General features: G+C 36.9%; 3 protein-coding genes across 11 annotated transcripts in view; all 3 read right to left on the reverse strand.

Annotated features, from left to right (window-relative positions):
* The window catches only part of LOC131671082 (cyclic nucleotide-gated cation channel alpha-3), a 131316-nt gene extending 126878 nt beyond the window's left edge, over nt 1–4438 (reverse strand). Inside the window, exon 1 of the mRNA XM_058947236.1 lies at nt 4399–4438. The gene's annotated coding sequence lies outside the window, so the exon portion shown is untranslated. The remainder of the gene's footprint in view (nt 1–4398) is intronic.
* Nucleotides 4439–6590: 2152 nt separating this feature from the next.
* LOC131671106 (protein ECT2) lies at nt 6591–22482 on the reverse strand. 9 transcript variants are annotated; one of them, XM_058947298.1, is made up of 18 exons: nt 21502–22482; nt 19350–19523; nt 17501–17714; nt 17266–17401; nt 16977–17186; nt 16735–16881; nt 15419–16492; nt 14750–14884; nt 14421–14667; nt 13910–14028; nt 13434–13830; nt 12908–13345; nt 12685–12839; nt 12509–12594; nt 12033–12125; nt 11138–11312; nt 9580–9698; nt 6591–8376 (listed from the first exon to the last, which is right to left on the reverse strand). In XM_058947298.1, the coding sequence occupies exons 2-18, from the start codon at nt 19414–19416 to the stop codon at nt 8334–8336; spliced, it is 3855 nt and encodes a 1284-aa protein (XP_058803281.1). In that variant the 5' UTR covers nt 19417–19523; nt 21502–22482; the 3' UTR covers nt 6591–8333. The 9 variants fall into 9 exon arrangements, 8 of the variants coding, with proteins under 8 accessions (XP_058803281.1, XP_058803283.1, XP_058803279.1 ...); XM_058947300.1 differs by having other exon boundaries at nt 12087–12125; nt 13910–14037; nt 21502–22481; XM_058947296.1 differs by having other exon boundaries at nt 13910–14037; nt 21502–22481.
* A 131-nt stretch (nt 22483–22613) lies between these two features.
* Nucleotides 22614–24992, reverse strand: LOC131671086 (ribosome biogenesis protein WDR12 homolog). Its single transcript, XM_058947247.1, has 9 exons — nt 24807–24992; nt 24400–24485; nt 24118–24328; nt 23892–24032; nt 23638–23813; nt 23495–23565; nt 23167–23413; nt 22958–23090; nt 22614–22888 (listed from the first exon to the last, which is right to left on the reverse strand). Exons 1-9 carry the CDS (start codon nt 24872–24874, stop codon nt 22750–22752), a joined length of 1272 nt encoding a protein of 423 aa, XP_058803230.1. The 5' UTR covers nt 24875–24992; the 3' UTR covers nt 22614–22749.
* Between the last annotated feature and the right edge of the window lie 91 nt (nt 24993–25083).

Below are 25083 nucleotides of genomic sequence, written 5' to 3' on the forward strand. Positions count from 1 at the left end.
GCGTGGGAGTTTGCCAAATCATAAATTTCAGCCGGAACAACATTTGCTTTGGCGATTATGCTCGGGTGCACGCACAACAGTTCTCGCACGTAGCGGCTCTGCCAACGTACGTGCGAGAGCACGCTATAAAATAAAAGAAAAAACAAACAAAAAAAAATAAAGAGAATGGTACTGCTACGTGTACGTTTTATTTATTCACGAATTAACACGTTCACCGGAATGTGCTGTCGCGACTTGATGAACAAATCAGACTGAAATGCGCGTGTCGCGCGTCCGCGAACTTTCTCCCTCGCGAATTCGACGAGACAGTTTTGCTCGCGCGAGTTTCATGCGACTGGCCTCGCTGTCGCGGCTTCTTTATGTGTTCGCGTGCTTTCTTGTTGCGCAGCCCGTCCAACCAACAATCAAAGCTGTGCAACGCAATCGGAAAATTTGGAAGATAAGCTGATTAGAGATCAGTCGGGCAAACGAAAAAGCTTTGGTTGCACGGAATGTAAGTCTCACGGCTCTCGTGACGCGTCAATTGGAACACGCCAACGGGGGTAAAAAAGAATGACGTCGCGCACAATGCACTCTCGGTCTCGAGATCGAACGTTTTGCCCTCGCTCACCCTAGATATATATACACTTTGGTCTTGTCCTCCAATACTTACTATACGTGTGCGACAGCCAAGCAACACGCCACGGAATTGACTTTCAACATCTGCGCTGCAAGAAGTCTTGCAATAAAGTTTTATTGGCGTACGAAACTGGTCTTCACATCGATAAGTCTTCGTGTTCCCTTTCTCTCTTTCTCTTCTTCTTCTTTTATTTTTCATTTCGTCCCTCGGGCTATAAAGCGCGATGTTCGCGTATTTTCATAATGGCTCGTTAAGGTTAATTGGCTCTCAATTTGCACGCTTTAATTGCTGCTCTCTCCCCGAGTTGCTGCCGTCTCTCTCTCTCTCTCTCTCTCTCTCTCTCTCTCTCTCTCTCTCTCTCTCTCTCTCACTCTCTCTCTCTCTTTCACGAGCATCAATCTATCAGCTGTGACTTCTCCCCTACGTATAATAAACGAGGTAATTGAAACGCGAGCACTGAGCTTCGAGGAAAAAAATAAAAATGTGTTTTTTGTCCACCGAGTGGTTGTCTGACGAGAGCCCCTAAAATTCGTAGGCTTGTTAAATTACTTTTCACATTTATGTTTGGCCAACCATCACGGGCGCTTCGCGGCAGTTGTTTGTCGCATATTCCGAAGCTTAATCGTTAATTTTCGGTGGCAACGTCAAGCGATTAACGTCAGAATTTATTTCTGATACGTGCGGGATACCTAATGGCCGATAAGCGTTGTTAGCCTGATTATAACCGCGCCAATAAATCCCTTAATGTTCTCGGATATTGCAGAAATATTAAGCGCGCTAGCTGACGTCTCAGTTTATCTATCTACGTAGAGACGTAAAAACTAAATAACAATCCGAATATATCTGTTACCGTACGGCTTCCGTCGGTTGCCATAAAGAGATCGACAGACGCAACAACACCACTTTATTTAACGCTGCACGAAAAATTCAACGGCTCTCCGGCTGAACAACGTTGGCAGGCAATTTTCGGCGAAAGCCAGCCGAGCGGTTTTTTTGTTTTCCATTAAAACTCGGCCGACCGCTGAAGCCTGCACCACGCGCGCACCATGGAAGTACGGGAATTAATTAAAATGCCCAAGAATTAAACAATATCCGGCGCGTCGGTTGTCGAATTCGCAGCGGCGGAAGAAAAAGGTAAAGCATCGAAAATAGATTGCACCTGTGGTCGGGGGAGCTGCTGAACTCGCGCAACAATTGGAGTTTTAATCAGCGAGCCACAACAGGTGTCGCGGACAGGTCGCGCGTCGACGATGCCGCTCGCGTACGTCATTGCCAGGCGCTGCGGAAACGCTAATCTTTGACTTTCCGACTTTTCGCCGCGTCCCTCGGCTCGCTCCTGAAAATAGAGTTTAAAAAGTTTGCCGTGTTTGAGGTTTTAAAAATGTCCGCAGAATAGCGCCGCGGCCGCTCGCTTTCCTTTCACGGTAAACGGCATTGCTTTCGTTTAAATCCTCGTCGATCAAAGTGCGGTACGCTCAAACACTTATTCGAATATTTTACGATTCCAGTTAACTTCATCCGAGGCCGACAACGAGCACGTTGTTAGTTATTTTTCAATCGAGCAATCTATTGAAAAATTGCAGGAGCGAGCCTCACTTTTCCATCAACGCCTAGATTTTTAGATAAAACTAATGCATCTAACGTTCACTCCTACCCAAATATCGGTAGCGTTGCGTTATTTTCAATTTAATAAAAATTAAGACTTTATTCGTCAATTTACACTGGAAATCTAATCTTTGACAGAGAAAGATCCCTCTTCTCGTTATTTTCCAGTGATAATTCGACTAATCGTCATTATTGCCATTATTTTCCTATGATTCGAAACAATAAAATCGAGTCTGGCAAAATCCGACAAAGAGGAATATCGAGCTAACAGTAAATAATTTTCGAAGGCCAAAACGATCGGCGAGCAGCAAGCAATTTCCAGCTGGTAATTAATTCAAAGCGCTCGCAATTCCGAACAAGAATTACCGAATTAATGAAGCTCGCGTTGCGTCACAAACGCCTGCTCTCGAATTATCGGCAGCTCGTAGCACCAGCTGATAGAGTTCCAAGCTCACACATTGAAGAATTCGCGCCGCTGTAGCGAGAGGGACAGTCTAATTAATACACACACACAAAGACCAGAAATAGCTTCGCTGTACGTATGCATATGCGTACAATGCAGTTCAGCTCGTTAATTAGACGCCGCTTGTGAACGCTCGGTAATTCGTTGATATACAACATGACGAAAGACTGGAATTTCATATACAATGATTTTGCAATATCGACGTTACTATATATGTAAATAAAAATATTTTTTTTTTCGAAAAATATTACTTCGATGAGCACGTAAAATAATAATGCGCGAAACGACAGCTTTGATCTCATCGCTCTAATTTCCAACATTGTACGAGTATATAAGAAGTGTACGAATGCAGTCTGAATATTAAAATATGCAGACGAAACATGGCTTTTGAAAAACATGTTTGACGTTTTTTCATTCGCGGTCGACTTGAAAATGTAAAGCTATAATTGCGAAAGTAAAAAAAGGCCGCACTCGAGCTCGCTTTAATTTCTTTGTAAAGCGCACAAACTCTTAAAAACATCTTTGCAAACATCATGGTTGGTCGTTTGTCAGCGGCAAACATAAAGCAAACGCGGGGGGGCAAACGCGCGCAATTCGTTCCTCTGCTCTCACTTTCACGTTCAAGTCGTGATAGAGAAAGGGCCAGACTTATACGTACGGACGAGCGAGCGACTCAAAGTTTTACGAGGCAAAGAATGCTCGAGCCGCGTGCGACTCCTCTGAGACTTTACAGCTCGTGTCCGAGCTTATGAGAGCAAGAGAATTACTTTTTTTTTCATATTGTCGCTCTCGCTCCCTGTCCGAGCGAATGTTAAAAGCGCGTACAACTTTTAATTGCGACGCTCTTTTCGCGCGCCAGCGAACGACTCCTATGTTTCTATTTTCTTTTTAACGCGTCAATTTCTGATGTTCGTTACGCTCTGTCACGCTGCAATAATCTTTTATTTTCATTAAAACTTGCAGCGGAGTAGCCTGCATACGTAAAAACATATAGACATAAAATACCAATTGAACGATGAAGAAAACGATAATCAGTATTTCACTTGAGCGAAGGATTTGGCGTACAGCCGTAACGCAGCAGATCACGTTATATAGAATATTTTTAATTCTTTTCTCTATCACTTCGCGGACTATCTGAAGGTAAATAAACTTATGCCCATTAGCGGAGTTATAATTGACGAAATAAAGAAACGTAATTTAGCACAATAAGCTGACAGGTTGGAGTGAGATTTGCGTGTTTCCGAAGCTCCGCAAAGGCCGAAGAGTCCAGCACTAACGAATGTCAATTAAGATGTGGTCCCGCAAAGAACCATGAAAAGCCATGATTTCGTGTATGCCGACGTGAGCACTTGTACGGGCAAGGAAAGAGTGTCGCGGAGTCGGGTAAAATTATTGGCGAGTAGACCATTGGAGCATTGGCGAGCGCGCGCCGATCGAAGGCGACGAAGGGAGGGATTAATTTGCAGATGACGCCGATATTACGATCGCGGCACGTGTGGGCCGTGGTAAGTCGCGAAGACGACGGCGATGACAAGGAGGAGATTGGTTATGCGAGAGAGACGGCTGCGCTCGTGTAGGACACGTGTAGCGCTCGCTCTCCGCTGGGGCCGACGTGTCGCGCGTCGCACCAATACGACACTCGTACTCCTGCCGGCGGATGCCAACTGCCGTACATACAGTGATATTAGTCTGCGCGTCAGCGCCCACTCACCTGCTGATATGTGCCCGCTAGTCGGTGCTGCCTAGTGCTGCTGCTGCTGCTGTCTTTAATATGCAAGTGGCGCGTCGGCTGTTATGGCTTGTCGTTGCAACGACGAGTGCGCGATGCAGCTTCGACGGCTTCTTAGGCATAATGCGTCGACGTTTATTGCATCGATTTCCTTACTGGCTTTCGACTTTCTTCTGAAATACGAGAAGCAGCGCAAATCGATCGATCTACCAATGTCGACTATGATTCACAATCGTGTTCATTCTTACTATATTATTCTATTGTGCAGGTATTCAAACTGGATGTTAAATTTTTAATCGAGTATTTTTCTTAACGATCGATTGTCACAACACTACAAAACTTATTCGCCAGCGCCTCCCAAGTCAGAAAAGAAAGTATACAAACTCACGCGGATGTGCGCGCGCCAGATAAAAACGTCGCTGCTTGTACGGTAATATTACCAGCTTGACACGATTTATTATTTGGTTATAATTTTTTGTCGTCGTCGCTCAGTGCTCTACTCGATCTTTCTTCTGTCCCATGACTTATGGGGTGCAAAAACCGGCGAGCAACTAACCGCGCGCGGAAACCGGAACCTTCACCGCGATGGCGTGACAAATGGCGCAGTTTTATTTATTTTCGTTTTTCATACCGGTTACAGGCACTAAATATTCCAATTATTCGTAAGCTGAGTATTCTTGATCATTAAAAAATGAGCGATATTCTTCTCCAATCGATACTTCGTCTACGCGCGTACGCATCGTCTGGCTCGATGCTCTTCGTTACCTTACAGGTCTTGAGATATTGATAGTTACAGTAAAATAAATACACAAGGCTTAGGACGAAGACTCGACGCTTCGAAGCTATCGAACGTGCGATCGAATCCTTCGATTTTCCGGAAAGTCACGCAGAAGCGCTTCAATTACCTGCCGGTTGGCCTTCGCACTTTGTTGTTATAGAGTGATAGCAAGACAGGATATTAAAAGCCAGGACACGCTTAAGCGGAGAAAATGCAAATTACACGATCGAAGCCGCGGATAAGAGCTGAAATCAGGCTGTGCACGTTTGTCTTGTTAAGTTAGCATTAACTGACAATATTTGCTTGCTTAGTGAAAAAAGCACTATGGAATTTTCTATAAAAGAAAACTCGAACATAGATTTCCTGAATATAAATAGCTTGGGATCAGTATATTCTGCACGCAAATCCCACGGCGGGCACTAAGCGACACTAAGGAAACCTCATGAAAAATAAGGACGAGAAGCAACGGTAACCGAGTTACACGAGCGTAATAAATGTTGCACATGCGGAATCTGCGGGAATGGACGCTCGCGCGCGTGTATTTGACGCTGATCCTATTTCAACTGTCGATTGGAGCAGCTCACGTATCCAGATACACGCTAACGTCTCATTGAAAATTGAAAGACAAAATGCGAGTGCTACTTTCTTGTTTTCTACGGCGCTGCCGTACAACGCCAGAAGCGACATGGTCTTCTGAAAGCGGAAATCGGTAACTGCTGAATTGGCCTTCAAATTGAGTAAAATGGCAATCTAAGAAGCATTTTCTTTCCTCGAATCACGCGTAAAGGGAGGGATAATCGCGACGACAAGGGGCTTCTCTCTCTCTCTCTCTCTCTCTCTCTCTCTCTCTCTCTCTCTCTCTCTCTCTCTCACTCAAGAGAGGTCAGAAGAACGTCCATCCACGCGTGAATACGAACACTGACACGGAGAGAGACAGAAAAAGGGAGTCATGTCATTTCTCTCTCGTCTTTTATTTCACAGTAATGTTTATATCGTATACCCGAGGGAGATTCGCGAAAGAAGAAAAGGCGCGACACGCAGGAAAGACAGACGTATGAATAATACGCGAGTGTTGCGGCGCTTGTTTAACTTTTCAAGCCTTGCGCCTGCATACTTTATCAACTGGCCTCGCTCCAAACTCGCACACCCACGCGTGTACGACGACTTTTGCCCTGGAGATTTCTCCTTACCCATTTCAGACGCAGAGAGAAAAATGCAGGCGCGCGTGATGCATCTTATTTAAGAGGTCGCTCTCTACTGGATGATATTACGAGACACTTCGCTCGGCTACTGTTAATGCTGTACAGTTGGAAAATTAACCCGAAATTTATTTGCGATGTGTGTTCGTCTTGAAAGGCAATTAGAAATAACTCAACGACAAATTGGCATATTTGCGATATAAAGTTTATAGAATTTATTACGATTTTCCTCAAGATTCAATATAAATATAGGCGGAAAAGTTTGCTGTGATCGTTATTCACATAACGTAGGTAATATTTTCACTGTGCGCGCGCGTGTGTGTATGTGTAGAAAAGAAGATACATTTTACATTTTATGTATAGAAACGCACTTCGGCTATAACGCAACTTATATTTACAAAAAAGGTATTAAGAATTACTTAAAATTTGCCATGCCTTCTTTTATCAATTGACAGATTCACAGTCGATTTAAGAAAAAAAGAAAAAACTATTGAAAAATTTCTGTTATTCAAAAAATAACTTACAATAAAAAAAGACAGAGCAACGCCCTAACATCCCTTCTAAGAGCAAGTAATATTTCCATCTTGAAAGAATAATTTATGGAATCAGTTATGTACATGTTAAATCTATAACTTATAGGTACAGAAGATTTTGTTTCACGAAAAGAGACCTTATAAAAAAAACTTCGAAATTTTGAATATTTAGAAGAAAGAAACAAAAATTTTTAAGACAAAAAAATGGAACTTTGCTTAAGTAGGAACGAAATATCTTTTGTATAACACTAAGAGTATTTAGAAAAAATAAAAAGTCCTAATCTTACAAATTCACTAAAGAAGCCTTAATGTCGATGTTGCATAATCGTGTTGATTTTCAGAAAATATTGTTCTTAACGTTAAGGTAAAATTAGAATAAAACATTTGTCTTGCATTTCAGCTTCTAATTAAACCATTATATGAGATATTTACATCCCAGAAATCCGACATTGCTAATAACTGAATAATCTTTTTAAAAGATCATATGAATTTCGGATTCACCACTCTCGATACTTTAGCTTAGATTCTTACTTATATTTATTCAATTAGGCCCTTTCTTAGATATCTTCAAAAAGCTCATTCATAACTAGACTAGCTGATGAACATTAAGGCTTTTCGGATGTAAATTACAATCTGTCGAAAATTATGTTACAACTGAAGTACATACGTTATACTGGCAGAACAGTAAATAATGCAAAGGTGAACTTTATCCACTATGAATATTACTTAAAAAACACTATCAACATTTTTATGGCTCTCGTGTCCGTAATGCCCACTCACTCTTATAAAAGTCGACATTTTGTAAACAAACTTCTTTGTTATCACTCATACTGACACACAATCGTCTTATAAAATATCTATATTCAAAATATTATACATGTAGACAAATGAAGACACAAGAAGTGTGAAAGCATAATTGTTAGTGTAGCTATTTATCAAAGGAGCTAACAATCGTTCTCACCCTTGATGAGCTTTCAATTAATTTCATAAAGGCATCACAAAATCTCACGAAAGAATATCTCTCATTTTCACTGCACATACAACAGAACAAAGTATGCCAGATATGAACTTTAATCTCTTATTAATAATGTCACGAATCGAATGATCTTAAATTTTATTCTCTATCCAATGCTAATTATAAATTACGCATTTACCCAAAAAATCGCTCGTGAAAAAATACCTGTTCCTCATAAAAACTCACATCTTTGTATAGGCTAATTTCAAATCACTATTTCGAATCACTGAAAAATAATTATAGTTTTTAACTGTCGTAAATTAGGCACTCGTTATAAAAAGTTGACATACAATATTTTTTAACTTGCTTGAAAGATAAAAAATATAAAACATAAATCTTGTTCCACCTCTAACTCCTTCTCTAGTTACTGTCGAAACAACGAGAACATCTTCTTAGAGATCAGATTTATTCTGCATAGCTTCATCAGAGCCGTTTCTGTAGTAACCGAAAAATACCAAATTATCAAAAGTTAATTAAATTTAAAAAATAACATTAATATTATAGTTTATGCTTCAACTGTTAAATGCGAGGAACAAACTTGATTATTGTGTTATATGAATTACGCAACAGGCAAGTTTTTGCTTACTTTTCAGCAACCTATAAACCATTGTTTTTAGATTCAGTAATAAAAAACATAATTTCCGTACGGTATTTATTAATAAAAATGCAAGCTATTTTTTTTATATAAATATAATGTTTTTAAAAATAAATAAATTATGTTACATACAAATTTATTCTTTTGCAATTTTTTTTGTGAAAAATGCTGATAGTAGAAAACGTAATGTCTACTATCTAACAATGAATAAATCGCCAGCGAATATAAATCCATGTAAGAAGGTATAAAATAGATTTGTTTCAATTAAACTTTTCACGTTTTTAAGCTGAAGCGAAGAGGATTGCAAAAATTAGATTTATAGCATATTTTAAGCTAGATAAAGCCAATTTAACGCCATAGATTTTCGTTAGTAGCTTGACGTCAAGCGAAACCACTATAATAATACTCCAATATGAATAGTTGAGTAGATATTATATTAGCCTTTGTTTTTTCTTAAGTTATCAAAATTGTTAATTCCAAAATTACTCAAAAATTGTAAATATTGGATTCACGGATATTTGATACGAGCAAAAAAACGCTTTAGACCATAAAAGCTCTTACAAAATTTCACTCATACATGTATTATTATATGTAAATTGTTACGTGAAATTGTCTTTTGAAATTGTCTTTTTGAAGAAAACAGTGGCAACATTAAATATTCACTTCGCTGAAGAAAGCAGTCCATGATAAAGGCGACAATGTATTCACGTATCAGCCAGATTACCAAAAATAATAACATCTATTTTTAACGATGTCCAGAAATACAAAAACAACTCTGATCACTTTTTCAATGAAACGTATAACAAATCACCCGGTGGTATTTGGCTACACACAATATTTCAAGACACTATAGAAGTACCTACTTATCAACGACGTACATCCACAAAATACCGTGTAATGATTTGTTAGACAAACAGACACTGCACAAAACAAGTAGGCGAAGTGATGAGTTAGAACACAGACGCAGACATGTATGCGCTTTCGTGGCGTGGCTCACTTTGCTTCTTTTAGTAGCAAATAAGTGTAAGACATGTAATTACAACCTTCGAAGCGAGGCCATACTGAGAGTACTGCATTTGGCCTTGCGCGTCGGCTGGACCGACATGGGCGCAACGAGCATCTCGCCTCGAGACGGTGTGCCCGAACCATTACTTCCCAATTCCTGTAAAGATACACAGAATAATCATTTGACAAGAGACAATCCATTAGTAGAAAACATGAACAACTTCTTCTCATTATAGAGATTGTTGAATAATTATAAGTTGATGATCATTCAAAATTCAACAAACTTTGAAAAAATTGTACATGTCAATTCATCTACAATGCACATAACATCACTAACAATAATCTACTTCAACAAAGTTGAAATTCTTAGAATTTAGAGTAAATTCTCAGAACTTCAATCTAATATTTACAAATATAATTAATAATTTGCCGTACACCAAAACCCACAGAAAACATAAAAGATCATGAAATAAACAAGATTTTGTTTTTCATTAAAGACAGGTGTATTTTTAACGTATGAAAAACTAAAATAATAGAGAATCTGCGCGTATCCAATACGCAATTATTAAATTACATCCATATTTACGATGCACGACTGTACCAGCTGGAAATAAATTTGATAATCATAAAGTATAACGAGTGATGTATAAAAAAAACAGACTATATTTATCCGTTAATTTACGTTCTTTATCTGACAAATAATTTCGCACTATTCTTTCACAAACAACTGATAGTCGCAAATTATTCTATTTAAAAATATATAATTAACATAAAGAAAAATATAGTTCAAATTTCCACTCATCTGCAAATTAATCATTCTTATACTAGTAGTTGTTGAACTATCGTTAGCCGAAACACTATATGATATTGCAATTAACATAGAAAAAAAAATTATTTTTATCTTTTCTTTAACAAAAAAGGAAATTAGGAAAAAAAAATCAATATTAGATTTTAAAGCCATAGCGCACTTATTGTTTAACAACAACCAATCGGTCTACCATTTAAACGATACTTACTCAATAAAGTACAAAATATTCCTTTCGCATTTCCATTTGATGGCATGCACATAAAAGAAGTTCATGACTTACTAAACAATTGTAACGTATGTTTTCATATAAAAAAAGAGTTTTGAGATGTATGTTATATTTATAAGAATGCACGTTTGATTGCCAATAGATGGTATAAAAATATGTAAAACTTTTTCAAAAATGTTTTAAAATAATGTTTTATACCATTTATCTCCATAGACAAGCTGCGTTAAGCTTTTTCGGAGTATTTTTTAGCATTCAAATACTCATACATCTTAATGCGGAAAATAAAAAAAGGAAGCTCCTATTACTCTTTTTCGTATAAAGTTCATTGTATTCAACCATGTATTACTCACTGAAATAGTCATTGTACAGAGTAGACCAATCTATTTATATAGCAACAAAAAAAAATTACAGAATTCATAACGAAAAAAAAACTACGTTCAAATTCGCAGACTCGCATGTATAAAGGAAGATATCTGCAAAATTTTAAGATGAAAAAATCCGTTGCGAGTAAGCGTGAAACCACACTACTGTAACGGTTAATTACTCAGTGTGTTTAACTAACGTTAATGTTGTTGCAACTAGCAAGGCGCATCTGGGCAAGTTGGTGACTTGCCGGGGTCAGGCTAGTTGTCGAGCCGAACGGCGACATCATTGTTGACACCGCACGCTTCAACTTGCTTGGCGTTTTGTTGAAGCTGAACGTACGTTGAATATTCTTTTTTGTCCGTGTCGCGAACCTGTAGCATAAAAGAAAAGATACATCAATTATGAAATAATGAAACGAGTACAAACACTTATATAAGTGCAAACGAATAACTTTGATGTCCCCCTTGAGATATTGAATCACCATTCAAAAACATTACTATTATACAATTTTGAATAAGAATATATAAAAATTTTGTAAGTATATTTATTTTGAAATAGTTAAAATTCTACTTAGTAAATTTGTAATTCAAATTAAAGTACTAACGAACCAATTACTGTTCATATTTAACAAGAAACATTTTGAAGGAGGAAAAGAAAGTTCTACACAATCAGTAGGGTGTTTGCGATAAAGACGTTAAATTACGAATCCCGAAGAGCAGAAAATCAGTTCAAGTTCAATAGCAAAAATTTTATTATGTTTCAGAAAACTGAACAAAATTTATGAATATAATAATTAAACTTATTGAATGAAACTTGCCAAAAATCAAGCCATTACATGCGGTATTTTCATTCGCGAATTAAGCGAAAAATATAAAATTGTGATTAATTAATCAAAAAAAACTGTGAAAAAGCTCGGATTTAATATTGATTATTTCTTGAACTGATCACACCATAACCAAAGCAATTCAAACCTTCAAATATATAAAATTTGTTAAAACAAATTATGTAATGGATTCTAGAAGCAATGGGGTGAGGAAAGTGGACAGAAGCGAGTAAAAAAATGTTTTAAACAGCCTGGTGCGGAAACTGACGGTAGTGGGACATGTAACGTAGTTTCACACATGCTATTGAGTAGGAACACATACGGGTCCATATACTCCAGGTAAAAATTATGAAATAGGCTCCTGCAACCAAACGTATCGTCGCCCCATTATTGTTTTGATACATGCAAAGAAAGTTCATAAAAGTTTTTTTATTTTTCAAATGAATATTGTGCTAAAATCGTCGGTTAATTATTTTTTTAATTCGCTACTTTATGAATTTTTATGTTTAATTGAATAAAAAAACAAAAATAGAATAAAATAATTTGATAGCCCTCATCAAATTGGCATCAGTTTAGAAGGTAAGTAATAGATAGAACGTTATAGCTATGAAATTTCCAACATCTTTACAAAAAAATTGTTAAAATTATCCAAATAAAATCCAAAATCGAACTTATATCTACATAAAAACTAATTTGAACTAGTTCTACAAAACATATTGATAAAAATTTTATAGATTTACTCACTTAAATGCTTTACTTAGTGTTCCTAATGCTACATCACTAGTATTTATTTCAAGCTGATGAGAATCAAGAGTGATTAAGAATGTATCCTGAAAAATAATGAATTATTAGTTGACGAATATTAATATTTAATTGTGCGAATTTTATGAATACATTGTTACGGTGTGAAAAACTCTTACCGCATCAGCTTTACAAACAGTATTGGCTATTTGTCGGCACAAACATCGCAGGTAATTCGTTTTATTTACCTCCTCGTCAGTAATTGTGAAAGAATATAATTTTTCTCTCAATTCTTGGTTACTTCGTACCATTAAAGCAAATACATTTCGACATTCTGAAAGTAACAATTTTGAAAACTCTCCGTATTTTTTTGAACGATATTCAAAAACAAACCACACTCACCATCAGTTTCTCGAATATCCACAACTTTCTTAATGGTACTAAGCGACAACATTTTAATATGTTTGTAAGGCTTGCCACTCATCTTCACAGTATGCAGTCCATTGACCGTGTTGGGACTCTTCACCGAATTAAAGGCCTTCGAGCGTTTCTTGCAGATCTCCAATGTATCGGTAAAAAGAAAGAGAACGAGATGATCGCCACGGCCACTCAGTCCCTCGCTCAATTCCTGCACGTCACACTTGCCGATGAACGAGCGGTGCGAGGACACCAAATGCGGCGGGCAATTGTCGATCTCGTTAAATATATCAAACATGGCTAGCTGACCCTCAGTCTTTCGTTTATCCTCGTTAATATAAGTCATAACTTCCTTAATGCTATTTAACGATTGTTCTAAGGCATTGTGATCAGAATTTTTCTTGTCGGTATGCTTCAGAATATCTGTAAAGTTTTACAAATTTGTATTTGATGTTTTAAATTTTCCAACAAAAAATTATTAGTGTGAAAATAAATTTCAGACAAAAATTACCATTCAACAATAAACTAATACTAGGAAGGCGCTGAACCGGTTTAATCATCAATTCTTTCAAACTTTGTCTACCACATTCTGGCTTAGTCTGACACACTTTGAGAAAAGCATGAAACCTTGGCTTGTTTTGATCGCACTGATCCAACATTTCCTTTGTGTTTTCAAAAAAGTTAACGTAGGGAGGATAAGCTTTCAATAAATCTTGCGAGTACTTGAGTATAATCTGACCTATACTATTATCTTCTCTCCAGTTAGTTGCACAAAAACGCAACTCTTCCAACATCTTTTTGTGTACCTCGTAGATCGGTGGAAAATTGCCGAAAATTATTTTGGCTTCGGTGGTGTTTAATAATCCTTCCTTTTTTTCGTCGACATCTTCTAAAGGCTCTTTAAACAGCTGTACAAATAAACCAATTTAAAAATTGCTTTATTTTTTGTTTAATTTAGGAATAATTTCAATACCACAAGCTACTTACAGTCATAATCGTACTGAGAATCCCAACGTAATTTGACTCAGTCTGGACAAGTTCAAGGAAGACTTGATGTCGCGGAGAAAGAGTTTTTCTCACTGTTTCAGTGTCCACAACTTCTACCTCTGGAATATCTGTGATTTAACAATTATTCATACTTTGAGGTCTTCCCTCGAATGGTCTAAGGTTACTTAAAGAAAATGTACAGGCATTGAAACTTTAATTCTCTGAGACAAGTTTTTCATAATCGAAATAATTTCAAGTTGAAATACAATCTATGACACTTTTAAGAATCAAATGTTAAATTATTTCATTATCATTGTGCACACAAAGCAATTAGTTTAATAAACCATAGAAGGAAGACGAAAAACTATTATAGAGTTTAAAGAATAAACAAGTTAATATAGAGTAACAAAGTAACAAAGAAAAGAGTTTGGTTGGATAACGACATTGAGATAAAAAAGAGAGCGAGGATAACGCCGTAAGCGAAAAAACTTAGTTGAAAAAATTATCTTACCATCTAACAGCTGATTTTCTGGACTGATAGTACTATCGAGAAGGCTGCTGTTTATACTAAGGAATCCTTCGCTAAGACTCGATCTTCTTTTGTTGCGCGATGCCGGTGAACTAGTCCCATTCTGTGCAGCTTCAATTACCTCTGGTAAACGTTTACGCTTGCGTTGCTTCGACGCGGATGACGGTGTATTCACAGGTTGACTATTCCTACGTGCCGAGACCGACGGTGACATCAAACGCTCCAAATACTGAAAAAATTTGCAATCCTTTTACTTCTGTTTATTAAAACTTCAAAATTAAATATTCAGTTATTTTTTGCCTCGTATTTACTTTGTCGAACAGGTACTCGTCCTCATCAACAGCAATTTCATTTTGGATGGAGGTCCAGAACCATTCAGCTTTGACAATGCGTGCTCTTTGTGAGGCAATGTCTGGTAAACTATTTACGTTTGACTCGTCGACAACCTTTGATAATATTATCATATTAATTAATCAAATAAGCTTTCTACTTTACATTACGACAATTAAGAGACAGTACGAGCTCAAAGAATGTATTTCGTTATGGATAGTGGAATATCGGTATTAGAGAGTGAGGGATGGAGTATATAGGCGATGAACCCATAACCACGTGTTTTCATGACGATGATTTCTTTTTCATAGACAAACACAAAATGCAAGCTTAACGTTCTTGTCCTAATGTATTTTCATTTTTGGTATTTCTTGTCAGATATAATAACTGCAAAATTACAATTGTACAACCGTTTAGCTCACAACAAAACAATGATCGCTTTTAAAATTTGATTGTAGCATGACTAATTTATCATTTAGGTCTTAATAAATACTTGAAATTACTTATAATTTTAAGATTTTATAATTTCAATAGATACTTGCAATTATTAGTAATTTCAAGCATCTTTTGAGTGTCTACATGAAAAATGAGTCAAACACATCATAGCATCATCTTCGTCGTAAAAGAATAACTCTGTTCAAAATCTGTACCACAAGGAAAGATTTGTCCTGCATCCTTCTGAAACTCCGTTTTTTCGCCAAACAGCATTCTCCTTGTAGCTTCGACACTCTCGCTCTGCAATCATCATCCGCAGCCAATCTTGCAACTTTCGCTGGTACAGGTAATGGACTTGGTAACGGTGTATACTTCTGTCGGCTACACGTACTAGCAGTGTCATCTTGTTGTCGGCGCGGTGCATACTGCTTAAATGTGGATGGAAAGACAATCTCGCTAATTTTGGAGAACAGTGCCGAACTTTGTCTTAAAGCTTTCGAGAAGCTCCTGCGGGTTTTTTGACTACCACTCAGTATTGTTGTTGTGCTGTCGGCTGTGTCGAAACTAGCGCTCGGTTGATACGTTGTTCGTTTAGCAAGTGGAAAACGAAGCTTTGATTCGTTACTACCGCTTGGGGCAAGTGTCTTTGATATGGCGTTGCACGACGTAGATCTTTTCCATCTAATGTAGCGACGCGGTTTCTTTGCACTCGTAAACGTCACTGTCGAGCAGGAACGAATATTTTTGAATGGTATATGCTTTCTCTCATACTCGAGTTTAGATATTAGCGATGTAGTTGGCCGTACGACCCTGCTGTCTTCCATGACAGAATCGACTTCCATTATACCATCCGAAGTGACGGATAGGTCATCAAGAGATTCCACGACACTAAATGTATCTTGAGTATCGTTTACATCTTCTTCACTAATCTCGTCGAAAGTCATGGTTACAGACTCGAATGACGAACTTGGCAAATCGTTGGAGTTGTCCATACAAATTGCTGAATCTTGACTAACATTTTTACGAGTTGCAATGACTTTTAGTTCTTCCGGGCGATAATTTTTACGTTTGTTATCAATATTGAGCAGACGCGATAAGAATATCGACTTTGAGGGCGAGGGTATGGTGTTGGTGTATGGATCATAATAAGCGAAGGAGTAAGGCAAGGATTTGCTATTTCGTGCGAAAGCGATGTCGATGTGCAAGTTCTCACGTGGGAACTTTAGATATGTTAGCGGCGTTCTCGCGCTGTCGGTTATTCTATAGCGATTCTTGCCCAAGTCTATTACCTAAGCAGGATGCGAGAACCAGAACAAAAGATTGATAGATGAAAAAATAAATTAGAAAAAAAAAACGAATATAGTTTGCAAATATTCATGAATGACCTATGTAAGCTAATTTGAATATTATTTAATATGTGAGAACGAAAAAAATGAAATATCAAGCCAAGAGACTTGATTGTCTCTTTTTCTACTTATCGCGTCATGAAGCATTTGAAATGATAAATTGAATGATTATTGTTTCTACTTACCACGTGGGTGCAATTTGGATCAATTATATCAGTTGGTTCCCCTCCTTGCTGTACTAATACTTCACACATGTGGTTCTTTTCTTCCTCTGGGAAGCCATAGAAACAGATCCGAGCTCCAAAGAATAATTTTAATTTATGTGCATTGAGCTACAAATTGAGAAACATAAGTCATTGTTAGAAATGTGTAACATTTAACAAATGACTGTTGAAATAAATATTCATAATTTAATAAAGTTACTCACTACATCTTTGTTACTACTATAAAAAGAAATGTCATCCCTAGCATCCCAAAGAGCAGTTACCCAACTACTGGACATAATTGGAATATTAAAACAGTCTGCATATCTATACTTTTTACCTCCACAACAATTCGCTACTAGATGTGTTATCTTCTCGCCCATTTCTTTTCTAATGCTACCACCCATGTGATGTATCAAGGTGACAAGCTTTGTCTGTAATATGTGTTAAAAAATAAATCTTACAATTTGAAAATACAATCTTACAATATTAAAAAACAAAAAACAAACTTACCAATTCCTCTTTTCTCCTAAATCCAGTAAAGACAACAATCTGTCCGAACATAGCCTGTGTATACATTGGTCGGTTAATGCTAGGTAACGATTCTTTCTTCTCTGCCAGCTGTAACAAAGCTGTTGGCCCCAAAATTCTGCAAAAAAGAAATAAAATATATAATTGACAAAATACAAATCTTGAAGAATTTACTTCTTAAAGGCAACAGGTTGAGAAACATAAAAGGTGAATTCACCTATGTGCAGTTTTATGGAGCACGTCATATTCATTTCCTTCAAACTTTTTTAGTACAAAATATGTGCAGTAAGTAGTGTCATCTATATACTCTACACCAGTCTCAGACTTCAGAACAGGAACACTGAATTGTTGAGCTGCAGCATCCAGTGCAGGATCCTCGCTGGCTGAACCAACGAGGCATATTCTTTTTTTGCGAGGTATATAAGGTAGATCTGCAAATGAATAATAAACATAACTGTTAATCATGAATCTTTTTGCTAATGCAGATATAGTACACTCATAGAACTGTTTGTAACATGTGGAAGGTGAAAAATATTTGTGTGTACAAAGTGAATGCAATATAGATTCATAACAAAAACAATAAATAAAAGATAAATAAATATAATCAAAATGAATAGCACAATGCAGGTTTTTTCCTAACAATTGAATTTGCAAATCATACGTAAACTTTTCAACCTTACAATTTTGAAAAATAAATATTCTATTGTAAGAGTATAATTGTTTACCTCTGATGATCACTAGTAAGAACATTGAATCCCATTAAGGGGAATACTGTTACAAGAAATACTATTGCCCAATGTTTCAGGCAATAATATCTTGTACTAACACATTATTATTAGCTATATCAGTACTCTCAATTGTACAACATTATTCAACAATATAGGAATGTAGTTAACTATTATTAATATAACTTCTTGTTAAATCCTATTCGGTGTTAGAAATATTCACACAATTGTGTGAACATGAACAAATCAGTATAAAGGCAAGAGAGAGACTAGAAAATTTAGGGCCAGAAATTGAAGGTCACTGGACAAACTACACAACAAAGAAATGAAATACTCGAGATGTTATCTATGTTGTCTGCATATTTAAAGCTGTACAAAAATAAACTCTTATACCTAAGACTAGTCAAGCGTCAAGATTACTTACTCATTTTCGAAAAATGGTATTCTATCGCACGAACGAATGGAGTTACTAACAAGCTAATGTTAACTTTATGTAATTACTGTCTATTACGATAATTACTTGGCCATTATGTTTTCACGTCAGCATGTCAAGTTATCAAACGTTATCCGAAATATTTTGATAAATTATCATTCGAATATTTATTTCATCGAAAACATATTTTTGCGATTTTTAACCAACGAAATAGTTAACGAAAGTTTAGTCTCGTAATATTCTCAAATTGAGCTGTGACATAATAATAATAATAATAATAATAATAATAATAATAAAATCACAACAGCATGGGGACAATGATTTAACAGTTTTGAAATCAAATGTGATCATATCTATGGATTCTATAATTAGTGAAAGATTTCTATTTATAATATACAGAATCTAGTGATTCACGGTGCAATTTTCTGTTTGCAAAGCCTCAATATAAATAATTCAATCGAATCCTTAATACTCTTACCTCCCCCCCCCCCCTCTCTATAAATGTCCGAAAGCCCAACTAAAATAAACTAGTGCTCCCAATCTGTGATCCTCTAGCTTCGAAATAAACAAACCATCGGTTTCTCAGATGTACACTTTTCGATAACTCAACTATTATAGTTACATGTGAAATTATAGTGCTAGTCAACATTCATTCCTCATGAAAGTGAGTAATTCCGCGTTTTTTCGTCCCGAAGCTGATTCACTCAACTTCGAAAAGGAAAAATTACACACGAATCACGTGCGCGAAAGCCGGCACTGATTTTTTATTCTCATCACAGGTGTGTCATCTTTAGGAGAAAAGAAAAGCAGGCGAAGGTGCGCGTGTGTGTGTGTGTGTGTGTGTGTGTGCGCACGTGCAGGGAGAATATATAAAGAATGAAGATCGACGCTCGATGATGGGCACTTACATTCAGTCTTGACGGCCTCCTCACTATTTATATCGCTCGTACTGCTGTGCACGCTCCGCTCTTCCATTTTGGCCGCTAGTACTCTCCGCTGTTTGGCACGCGGAGATTTTTTTCTTCTTCTTTCTTTCGCTCCTCCTACACCACCGCCGCCCGCTCCACGCTGCGTATCTGCCTCTGCAATGACAAAAAAAACCCAACACCTCCAATTAGCGACTATCCAAACTGTTTGTCGGATGCGATATCGATAACGAAGAAATTCATTTCCACCGGAAAAACGAGATGTCGCGCGAGCTACGCGCATTTCGCAAAAAGTAATCCGCGAAAGTTTATTGATTGATCTATAACTTTCATTATAACGCGCGAGAAGTGCGGAAGATGTCATCTACATTCAACGGCAATGACGTCAGCAACACACGAGGGGCTACTACTGTCTTTTAGGAAGCGCTTAGATATACTTAAAAGTTGATCGAGGAGGAAATTTTTAATTTTCACCGCCTCGGGGGCAAACACACTCATCCGACTGTTTGGTGTTTGACGTAATATAATGAAAATGAGTTCGTTGCAGGAAATCAGTGGCGTATCCCTGAGAAAAGCGCTTCGAGCGAACGCGTTCTCATTTACTCGAAAATTACAACCAACCGTAATTGACTAATTGCCGCGTCCCTCGATAAAGCAAAACACGCTCGTATCAGTCAGCCTGCAAGTATCTGGCTGACATATTGTTTCAGAGCTCTGTGTAAATACATGCACGGCATTCTTATCATTCCTTTGCATTTATTGCACTTGATAAGTTAACTTTAAGGAAGGCGGTAGCAGACGATAAAAGTTTGATATCTCAATCGCGTTCAACGATTTTCCAAGATTGTTCATTCTGGCGGAATTTTTCCCTTCGCGTGTACACGGATAAGACTGCAATTTAAAGACCTCACGCGTTGATGTTGAGTAACGATACTTAATATTTCATAGTTTGTGCAGTTTGTCGACGTCACGATATTTTTTCTCTATCTCAATTTGCACAGAAAGACACTTTCTCATCTGTGTATTCAGATCGTTACTCAGCACGAGGCACTTGATCAAACCGCGTTTGTCTCAAATCGGCCGAGCGCCTACGCAACGTAATAGTATCTTTTGTGTCGCGCTTGACGTTGTGCCTCCTTTTTTGCGGACAAATCTAAATACACAACCGATCGCCTGATGCGCAATTGTGGCTTTGTTGACTTTGGACAAAAATTTTTTAAATCTGAATGTCAATGGGTCTATCAAATTAATCGTTGACATTTTCTTCGGCGATAAAATAAAACGGGCAGGGTCGCGCTCGAAAATACCGTTCTGTCGAAGAATAAAAAACACAATAAATAAAATTCTTCGATACTGCGCGTTAGAACGTCAACAATATCGCGGCTTCAATGCTGAGAGTAAACAAGTAGCAGTGCAATATAGAAAGCAAGTAACAACGTAGAACAGTAAAACAATCTAATCTTCTGTACAAAATTTGACATAGATTTCTCAAGTGTTTGTGATAATGATCGCTCGCGCGAAGGCACACCATTTTCGACAAGAGATAAGAGGGCCAGCGATTGACAAAAGAAAGCACCTTGCTCGCATAATAAACTCTGCCGGTTAACGGCTTCGCCTATACTCGCCGAGTCGTTAGCCCATAACCGTGGAAGCCGAACTCTTTCGTCACATCAGAAATGGCTCGAGGGAAGCTCTTGCACAGTGTGCGTGTGTGCCGATTTGCAAACAACGCTTCTGCGCCGAGAGCGAAAAAGGCGAAAAAGAAGAGATAACGGCCGGACGACTATACATACGATCGTAATCATTGTAGGCATCCCTGTCCTCGATCTCATGACATCATGGCCTGCTTGCAGACAGCCGTGGCTTTCGACAAAACACTACATTATACGACACGTAAAAAAACTGCAAATAAGCGTGACATAATGATTTCTCATACGAGCACCACCGGAACAAAAAAGAAGTAAGGAAAAATGTTTCCTTTTCGATTCACCTGTGTTCAGCAGGTGGGGATAAAAGAGAGACAGAATAAACGTTCGCGAAAGAACCTAAGCGCAAGGTTACCGTCTCACGAGAGAGAGAAAGAAAAAGAAGAGAGAATGGCTAACGTTCTATATATATACATATATATACATACGGAGCCGTTACGAGATGCTGCTGTCTGAGCTAATTGGCGATAAAACCTCGTTGGAGATGCACCTTCGCGGCATCGTGCACCACCACCGCGGCCACCACCACCATAAACACCAAAAAACACACTAAAGCACTATTTTTTGTATTGTAATTTCTAAATTCTCGCACTTGCGATCCCCCGCAGCAATAATCGTTTCTCTCTCTCTCTCTCACTCGCAAGTTATATTTATGGCATCTCTCGCGCGCGCGAGCGCCTGTGCACTACTCTGTCACAACTGACTGAAAGCGAAAAGAGAGAGAGAGAGAGAGAGAGAGAGAGACAGAGAGAGACAGAGAGAGACAGAGAGAGAGAGACAGAGAGAGAGACAGAGAGAGAGAGAGTGAGAAGAGAGAGAGGGAGAGGGAGACGAAACAAGGAGGTTAGGTGACGACTGGCGCCACTAACTATTGTTGTTTGCCGACGAGAGCGAGGCCATCTTTAGCGTGAACACGAACCACGAACGAACGATTCATTCTCCCGCGCTCTTCTCACATGGTAGGGATGTTATTGCCCCCACTTTCTTACGATCACGGGGCTTTTAATCGGTTAACCTTTAACGGACGATTTACTCTTAACTGAATTGCCGAGATGGACAGGTTATTTTCGCATTGAAAAGTTGATTCAACGATTTGTTGATACTTACTATTTCGTTGCGAAGCTAACTGTTATGAATTTATTTCATACAAATTGCTCACTTGCGATTAACCGTGGGTTCATTTTTGAATGGATTCAACTACAAGGTTGCGGGAAACAAAACTAATCACGTGACCTCTAGCTGCCTCCACTTTTATTGCTGCATGTCTGACCAATCCGAATAGCTCAATATCATTTGAATTTTAAACACTTGTTCCTCCAAAATAACGAAAGATAAAAGAAAATAAAAATGTGTTATTTTTACGCTAGAGTATTTTACACATTTTTTAAATTATTTGTTTTTTCACTCGCAAAATCTAGGAAACTAATAACTTATAGAAATATAATTAAAACTTATTATTATATATTATATATTAAAACTTATAATTAATTTTTTTATAAAATAAAAAAACACTTATCAAGTAATGGCAATAAATGTTTTTCTGGTGTAACTGATTTCACAATTTTAAATAAATATACTTTTATCATAATATTATATAAAAAGAAATAATCTACAGAATACATCTATTACAGTCATCATATGTATAAATTATAAAAAAATTTTGAATTATCATTACTTTATTTAAGAGCATATTTGGATTTGAACACTCTAACTGTATTGTCAGCTCCTCCAGATACCAGAAACTTTGGATTAGACCAATTACAAGTCAATACCTTATCCTCGTGTCCAGTAAGGTCAAATAGTGGAGCTTTGGGACTAAAAATGAAAAGCAAGTTAATTATTATAGCTGATAATAAATAAGTAATTTATAACTCAGTTATATACCTTCTAGTGTCCCATAATTTAACGTTATTGTCATATGCACCAGACATGAAAAGATATTCTTCAATTGTAGACCAGCGAACTGATTGTACCCATTGTGTATGTGAGGTAAACATAGATTTTACTATAGCACCCTCTTGAATATGCAAAAGAAAACAATGTTGATGCACTAAAAAAAAGCAGTATTACTTAAAAAAAGATAAAATATACACCTGTTGATCGCGGATCATATAATCTAACATGTCTATCTGCTGAAGCAGTAACAAGTGTTCTAGATAGATCGGAATAATCGACATCGAAAAAACTCTTATTTCCCATTAGTTCATGCTTTATTCCTCCTAACTCAGTATCCCAAAGTTTCAGTGTGTGGTCCCAAGATGACGTCACTATTTCAGTTTTATCAGACCATACTACACCACTTATTGCCTCCTTGTGAGCTTTCATGGTTCTTAAAGGTGCCTAAAATGTAATATAAAGTAATAAATAATAGCTTACAAATAGTAAATCAGTATATAAAATACTTCTCATTGCAGTACTTACTCTTGTTTTAGTACAGTCAGTCTTTTTCCTTTTCGAAACAGATTCACCATCTTCATTTTCATCTTGTAAGGCTAGAAAGTTACAAGAAATTGTTTAGTTTAATTCTTTAACAGAGATGATTACTTCTGTTTTTAAGAACTCACAAGTTGACCAAATTTTCAACATTGTATCCCAAGAACCAGTAGCCATTAGATTGCTTGTATTATTCACCCCCACAGCTTCTAAACCACGTTCATGTCCTTTACAAATATGAATACTTTCTACAGAATTATTTTCGACATTCCATTTCCATAAGATTGCAGTTTGGTCATGTGATGCACTAGGTTAATCAAATTTAAATGTATATATTGATTGATTTCTGCGGAACTGTAAATAGACATTACAAATGAATATATACCTTACAAAAGTTCCTGTTTCATCATCTAATGATATCCATGCCACAGCTTTTATAGGTGAAGTATGTCCTGGAATTGTTAAATGATGTTTTCCTTTTGCTGTCCAGAGGTGTATTGTATTGTCATAACACCCACTAAGAATCCTGAAAAAATATTTGGATTATCAATATCTGTGTATACAAATAAAAAGTTACCCTATTTGAAGTGCAATGTGTACAATAAAAATACCATTTCTCACATACTGCAACTGCAGATACCCAGTCATCATGTATGAGGCAGTCTTGTGGTTCAGGAGGAGGATGTTTGACAATATATTCTACATTAATTACTTCTTCTACTGAAACACCTCTTTCTCCAATATGTTCAGCTAAAGAAGTTCTCAAAAATTCAGAGCATACCAGAAAATCAAATTCTACTTCATGGCTGATACCACTTGGTTCTGTAATAAATATAAGATCTTAGAAATATATTTAATTAAGTGCAAATCTAGCTTTTGATGAACATAATTACCTTCTAAAAGTTTATTTACAAGTGCATTTAATTCTGATGCAAGTAATGTAGCAGGCACTGAATGAGGGGTATCTGGAACAGCATATCTAAAAAATATATTAAAATTAATTATAAGGTAGATTAATTTACAAAAGTAATATTATTGTTTATATGTAAAGCTTTTGTAATTACAAAGTGATTTCTAATATAACCTAAAAAAGTTAAAAGATTAATATTTTCACGAGAAGATAATTGTTCTATCCATGATTAACAAATGTTGAGTCAAAATTAATAATGTCATCTACTTGTTGAATAATTTACTGTTACAAGAGGACTGAAATTATTAAATTAAAAATACTAATAACGAAAACTTCATCGGAATAACCTTACTTTGAGATCTAGTAAAAGAAACGGGACCAAAGACTTACTGTTGTTGTTTTGTAACAAAACGAATTTGAATTTGCGGTGTATCGGTATCTACACTTTTACTAGCCATTCTGACTATTTAAAAACTTTTTAAACAGTACTTTATAACTCCACATAAAATGCGTTGGTAAATCGTACATTGATACATGCGGTTCCAAGCTTACTCTGCAAAGACATCTTAATTTAAGAAACTGTACATTTTAGAAAGAGATAGTGATATGCCGGATTCTACTGAGTGCAATGAAGATAGACTATGAAGGAGTTTACTGCGCACAAGAT

This window comes from Phymastichus coffea, unplaced genomic scaffold (genome assembly GCF_024137745.1).
Source record: "Phymastichus coffea isolate CEN01 unplaced genomic scaffold, Cenicafe_Pcof_1.1 PCOF00119, whole genome shotgun sequence".
NCBI lineage: Eukaryota > Metazoa > Arthropoda > Insecta > Hymenoptera > Eulophidae > Phymastichus > Phymastichus coffea.

Bases quoted from the DNA above. Each gene is read 5' to 3' on its own strand.
- LOC131671106 (XM_058947296.1), bottom strand. From the start codon at position 19,416: ATGGAAGAGCGGAGCGTGCACAGCAGTACGAGCGATATAAATAGTGAG. The intron at 12,840-12,907 runs GTGAGTGTGGTT...TGTTACTTTCAG, and splicing joins GGATATTCGAGAAACTGATG to AATGTCGAAATGTATTTGCT. The intron at 12,595-12,684 runs GTAAGAGTTTTT...ATTATTTTTCAG, and splicing joins CTGTTTGTAAAGCTGATGCG to GATACATTCTTAATCACTCT.
- LOC131671086 (XM_058947247.1), bottom strand. From the start codon at position 24,874: ATGGCTAGTAAAAGTGTAGATACCGATACACCGCAAATTCAAATTCGT. The intron at 23,814-23,891 runs GTATATATTCAT...TGATTAACCTAG, and splicing joins GAAACAGGAACTTTTGTAAG to TGCATCACATGACCAAACTG. The intron at 23,566-23,637 runs GTGAGTTCTTAA...GTAACTTTCTAG, and splicing joins GTTGAAAATTTGGTCAACTT to CCTTACAAGATGAAAATGAA.